The sequence below is a fragment of the Cryptomeria japonica genome, chromosome 3 (assembly GCF_030272615.1).
Source record: "Cryptomeria japonica chromosome 3, Sugi_1.0, whole genome shotgun sequence".
In the NCBI taxonomy this organism is placed as follows: domain Eukaryota; kingdom Viridiplantae; phylum Streptophyta; class Pinopsida; order Cupressales; family Cupressaceae; genus Cryptomeria; species Cryptomeria japonica.
This window is the reverse complement of record NC_081407.1, coordinates 985,509,766-985,516,269: the sequence shown is the minus strand read 5'-3', so window position 1 is coordinate 985,516,269 and position 6,504 is coordinate 985,509,766. Positions and strand designations below refer to the sequence as shown.

At 36.3% G+C, this 6,504-nt stretch overlaps 1 protein-coding gene across 1 annotated transcript; it reads right to left on the bottom strand.

Annotated features, from left to right (window-relative positions):
• Positions 1-1,884: 1,884 nt before the first annotated feature.
• Positions 1,885-6,125, bottom strand: LOC131076196 (heparanase-like protein 1). Its single transcript, XM_058013245.2, has 9 exons — positions 5,420-6,125; positions 5,080-5,116; positions 4,655-4,838; positions 4,408-4,556; positions 4,072-4,305; positions 3,794-3,983; positions 3,082-3,207; positions 2,792-2,891; positions 1,885-2,466 (listed from the first exon to the last, which is right to left on the bottom strand). The coding sequence occupies exons 1-9, from the start codon at positions 5,666-5,668 to the stop codon at positions 2,080-2,082; spliced, it is 1,656 nt and encodes a 551-aa protein (XP_057869228.1). The 5' UTR covers positions 5,669-6,125; the 3' UTR covers positions 1,885-2,079.
• Positions 6,126-6,504: the final 379 nt, after the last annotated feature.

Genomic DNA, 6,504 nt, shown 5'->3' with positions numbered 1-6,504 from the left:
ATAGGTGCACTTTTGTTGAAGTGCCGTAGAAAACTCTGATTAAAATGAATGTCCTGTGGTTGAATCATTATTAGAGAATAATGATAACATTAGCCCATGAGTCCAAATTTTTGTGCCGACTTCGAAGCCTTTTTGAAACCATTGACTGGAATGCTTAATTGAATCTCTTAGTTTGAATCTCCTTCCTTAAGATATTGTTTTTCGTAGAAACACTTTGAATGGGGAATTAAGGGTAACTTTCCCTCGTCCTACATGGCTAGTTTGAAAGTTTCGGTCTTTGATATATTTTTGGGTTTTTCTTCTTAATCCTTTTTCTTAGTCAATTAATAGGGAAGAGCATTGCGGTCTGGAACGGTTGGAAAATCTTTTCCTTATACTGCAGAAGTCAATGTGACCAACATATTCTGATGCATTTCCATGATGATCATCATTAATTCCGGATAGTAGTTACTATCATGGTGAGATTTGCCATTCACATCACACGGGCTACCACCATAGTGAGCTTTCAATCATTTGCAGAGGAGATGGTAAACAACACAATCGTTTTACAAACGAGTAGTGAGATGAATGAATCTGCACTTAGTTTTATGCATGGCGATGAACATCTCAAATTATCACCTATACATGAGATGTAAATTATAGTCTTCATACTACCAAAGTTGAGGTTTGGGCTGGCACTCAGGCGGGGTGTTACAAATCCATGCTGCGGATGGATGCAGCACATTATTAGTATATTTGGTTTTATGCTCCTTGCTGAATTGTTGCATGCTCTGAAATGTCATCTTCAGGGGCTGTCCACAAGAATATCTTCAAAAGGAACTAGTGGACCTTTAAATTAGGCTTCACAGACACTCTGATCACAGTCTACATGCTAGAACTCCTGTAAATGTGGTCTCATTAGGCTCTACACTGCCAGTTAGGCAGGCAATGTATCTTACCATGTTGTTCTCCATGATCGTCTACAAATTTATCTTGGCTCTTTGTAAGCTCTGCTGAGTTTGCTCTAGCAGCCATTAGCTTTGTCCAGAGGCCATCTGGTGGCTACTAAGGAATTGCTATGTATTTAGTATGGATGCACTGATTTCTTTGCTTGCCTACTGATTAATTCAACCATTCCTTTTGATTCTCCTTTTCATGCTAGAGAGTTTCATTAACAAATTATACTAGTAATTACATGTATGATGATTTTACATTCAGTGCTTTACATGTCAACCTATCAATGTTGCATCGATTAAAAACCAATTAGTTATTAGTTTGTCGATGTTTACATACCGCAGAACAAAATATGCACAAATATGAAACCATGAATATTCTTGCATCTTTGTAAAAACCCTTTAATAAATGGAAATAGATGAAACCGAAAGTTACGTGAGGGTACATGAATAATCATATTAAAATCTCAACAACGGCATAAATATAGACAGGAAAAAAGAGAACATGTCTCACATACCACAATTGGCACATTACACATACATTCTTATATAAGAAAAAGTGAAAAACTGTTCAATGCCTATGTTTCTTTTAGTACAAGAGAACAACTTATACACCTTGAGACAAGTAATACTGTGCTATGTAGCAGTAACGCATGCTCTTGTATCTGTTTGTAATATACATTTTAATAGGGAGCTCCAGTTTGTTATTAGCTTGATGATGTTTAGATACAGCAGAACAAACTAGTTTACCCTGAGAAAAATAATGTTTTCCACGAATGTGAAACCTTGAAATTCTTGGGTCTTTGTAAATCCTTCTAATAGAAGGAAATACGTGGAAAAGAAAGTTCCAAGAGGATAGATGAATAATCATACAAAAATCTCAACAACAATGGAATAATTACAGACAGGAAAAAGAGAATGTCTCACATTACACACACATTCTTACATAAAGAAAAGGGAAAAGCTATCAATGCCTATGTTTTTTTTATTGCAAGTGAACAATTTAATGGGCACCTTGAGACAAATAATACTGTCCCACGTACCAGTTGCACATGCTCTTGTACCTGTTTGTACTATACACTTTAAAAGGGAGCCCAATTGGATGAACTATAATATAAATTTAAAATAAATAACTAATCCATTGCTACTACGAACAAGCAGGAACACTGATACCAGGTAAAGAAACAAAAACAATAGAAAAAGGAGCTACGGAAATGGGGAGTGTGGCATCAACCATGACAGCATTTAACGGAGGAATATCCCCATCTTCAGTTAACTTCAAAATTGCACCATTTAGAAGCATTGTTTGGCCATGGAGGTCGCCATCTTTTGCCGTTAAGTGGTATTCCATCCTATAGTCTTTGACATCTGATGTTTTGCTTCCAGCCCAGGAAAAAAATTTCTTCAGTGCATGTACAAAAGACTCTTTTGCAGTCTGACCTTTCTTGCTTTCGGTAATATTTGGATAAGCAGAAACATTAACATCAATACTCGTGTCGCCATTGAGGTTGATCAATAGCAAAGTTATTCCACTCTGGAGAATGGAAAAAATTAGCGAGATACAGAAACCACACAAGCCATAAATGTATAGTTCACTACTCACATTACTATAATAGTAGGTACAAAAGATGGTGGCTGAATTGTTCCTAGCTTTTAAAGTTCTGTCTACAAATACAAGTGCATACTACTGTCCCTAGTCTTGAAACTTTTACATTTTTATTCCAAACACGAGGGAATTAAACTAAAATCTAAACAAAACATAGGTCATAGAGTTGCAAGGATATCCAAAAGTGAAAAGAAAAGGTTGTACATTCCAGTTATAAGGCTAACCTAAAAAATGAATTTTGTATCATACTTACATCACTCTTGGCACAATGAGCATATGAACGCAAAAATGTTGGTCCTGTAAAATCATTGGAAAGGACAGTCCTTCCCATCAACCGATGCCAAAGAAGAGCACTGGATCATAAACAATAAAAAAAAAACTTTAAATAGCTTGAAGCTTTTGTTATGTTTTTGTCTAGATGATAGTTTTAATAGTTTCCAAAATTGATCCAAGTTCTTTAATGATGCTTGAAATTTGCAAATAAACTAGATTGGGGTTACAATGTAGAAAAGGTAATAACAGATTATAATTTGCACTACTAACCTGTAATAATCAGGATTTGGTTCAAAAGTAGTGACATTCAGAAGTGCATAGTTACCGCCTATCAGGCTTTGCCTGCAATAGACTTTAGTATCGAATGTGGCAGACATGCCAAGCTGATCTAAATACCTGTTCATAACAAAGGTCATAAATCATTTTCCAAGTTCCCTTATTAGGGCTTTATAATCTTCCCCAAGGAGTAAAATTGCAAGAGTGTTGTCAAAGCAGGGAAGAAAACTAACACAAAAATTAAGCCCAAAAAGAGCAGAGAAAGAGGTGATAAAAGAGGACTACTTAAATGCAAGACTATTGTACATACATGTTTGGATACCAATTGTTTTACTGGATACAGTAAAGTCCAGAACTCTCTGGAGTATGAAGTCATTTATATTTCCAAGTGATTATTGTACATACATGTTTGGATACCAATTGTTTTACTGGATACAGTAAAGTTCAGAACTCTCTGGAGTATGAAGGTATTTATATTTCCAAGTGATTATTGTACATACATGTTTGGATACCAATTGTTTTACTGGATACAGTAAAGTTCAGAATTCTCTGGAGTATGAAGGTATTTATATTTCCAAGTGATTATCGTACAAACATGTTTGGATACCAATTGTTTTACTGGATACAGTAAAGTTCAGAACTCTATGGAGTATGAAGGTATTTATATTTCCAAGTGCAAGCAAAACGATGATTGGGAAAATCTTACCAAAAACTATTTATGAAAGCATCTGAAACAAGATGTTGTCCACTGTTAAAGGCTCCACCTGCTTCCCCAACCCAAGAACTTGACCAAGGACCATATTTGCGCACAATGTCTTGCATTCTTCTGAACTTTATAGCATCTTTGTTAAGGTGTGATGGATTTAATATCTTTGTTGTCAAATTCTTATCCACACCTGACCAGCACAGAAATATTATTACTTAACCCAAACTTGCAAGTGAGAACAGAAGCATATATTAAGGGTGATTGTCTGTCTTATCTACCTGCTCCAAGATTGTATATATGTCGTGTAACAGCATTAAGAATGTTCGGCCCTGTCTCTTGAAGAATGGCTTGAAACCAAGATGGATCAAAGAATCCATCAGGTGCTACCAACAATGGTTTTTCATGAGAATGTTTGTAGATTTCTTTCAAAATTTTATTAAGCTCGATTATATCAGAAGCATACACATTAGCATCAACTCTTGCTCCAATACCAGATCCACTCAACTCATTTCCTGTCTCCCAAAGATAACACTATCTGTCATTTTATGTTGTTAGAATAAAAAGAATTACAGAGCTGGGAAAATTTTGCTAAACTTGGGCTAAAATGGGCTTACCATACTCCCAGGCATAAATCTTATAACCATGATCAACTGTATACTGAATCAAATTCCGGGCATTGCTTGAATCCCAAGCACCTCCCCAATGACCCTTTGTTATCTGATACCGACCATACAATGCATTTAAGCCAAACATCACCATAGCCCTGCACTATACTATTACGTTGTTATCATCTGTGGTGCAAGAAAGACATTCAGAGGTAATGTACAATGTATATTGTAAAATACAATGCTAGCATATTACCCTGTTTTTGCAAGAAATCTGTTCACTTCATCCCATCTGGACATGGTAAGACAACCCTTTGAGAATCCAAACATGAGAGAAGTATTCCGCATAAAAGGATGGCAAGGTTGTGACAGGTTTCCAACATCATACAATAGTTTGTCTTGCAATGTTCCACCCAGCCTAACTTTGAGTGGAGCAAAAGCTGCATTCAAGCACCATGATTTGACAATGGCTGAGACTTCTTTGTAAACAATATATGGCTACAGAGTTAAATTCAAAATGATAAAGAAACGGAAATCCCTATCCCCACCATGTCTTAAAAAGGCGTCATTTTCTACAATGTACTGTTTGTGCAAATTCTCACAGCCACAAACACTGTAGAAGATAATGTACAGATCTATAATCCTTGAGATCCCAAAATGCAAAGAGGTGCAGGTGCATACCTTGTATGGCTTTTGCAAAACTTGGATTTTTGAGATCCTGAAAACAAAACCACACACAATGAGGGCGTGTAGCTGTCAATCAATATTTCCCATTCCTGTTTGGCAACAATGCATCTAACAACAATAAAGCCTGGTGAAATTAAAAATATAAATGTGTGTTCCACTAATAGGCAAGACTAGTCACGGATATGGAACAGACCCAAAAGGCAATTGTTTCTATTGGAGTTGTGATTTCGAGTTTCCTCTCAAACAATATAAGAAAGAATGTTTCCAATGTTAAAATGGTGTACATTAAATTCATAATGCAATAGCGTAAGCAGTGAAAAAAGGCAATACTGACCAAATTGAGAATGGATGACTGAATCCAACTGCATCTGCCATAGTCGCACTTTTCAGGAGGCCACCAATCCAATGTAGCGCAAATGAAGTTCTCATATGTCTCAGCAATCTTGGCACTCCCATTAACAACCACCCCAACTGTGATGACCATAGGAGGAGGATTGAACACACTCTGGCCATCACAAGCCTGGAAAAAGATCACCGCAACAGCCGACCAAATCCAGAGCCCCATTTGGACAAACACCCACATATTTTCTACTTTAGTGGGTTATTAGATCCCCAAAGCACCTACCCATATGTCCAATCCTGCCAGCAACTGTTCTAGACAGGTGTTTCATTTTCACTCACAGGCAGAGAAATAAGGCTTTTTGTACTGGTAAAACGACAACAGCAGCCATGGGCATAAACAAAAGTTAAAGTTCAAATTAACACCAGGAAGTTCATCGTTTTCCTGCCGCAGTCCGCGCCTAACCAATTTTGTCTACAATTTTTGGGAGTCTTGTGTAAATAATTAATGGGCTGTTTTTTGGAGGATTGTGCAATCATGGATGGGCGAGTGACGTTAAGCAGGCTGTTTCGGTTGCACTTTCCACATGAAAATCATGTAACGCTTACCAGGTACCCCAACTTAAATTGTAATTAGTTTTCTGCCTTTTCCCTGACCGCTCTCCTCCCACGGTGTCTTTGCCTTGAAGAATAATAATTAGATATGACTAGCACCATCTGTTGTCCCCTTTGCTGCACGGAATAAAAGCCTTTAAAGAAAGGCTTTGATTCTCTTCTTTCCTTATTCTAGTACATTCTTTCTAAAATAAAAGCCCTTTCCTTATTCTAGTACATTCTTTCTAAAATAAAATCCCTGTTACATAAATTCTAGTTATTAAATAAATGTAACAAATATCTAAATAATGTTTTAATATTAAAAAAGTAATTAAATATTTTTTATAAGAATGAAAGCTACCAAATGTAGCTGAAAGGAATAGCTGAACCACCAAAATCTCACCACAAGTTATAAGAGAGAAACAAAAGTTATAGCAAATATCTAAATAATTAAGTTAGATAAACTAAAATTTGAATTAATAGTAT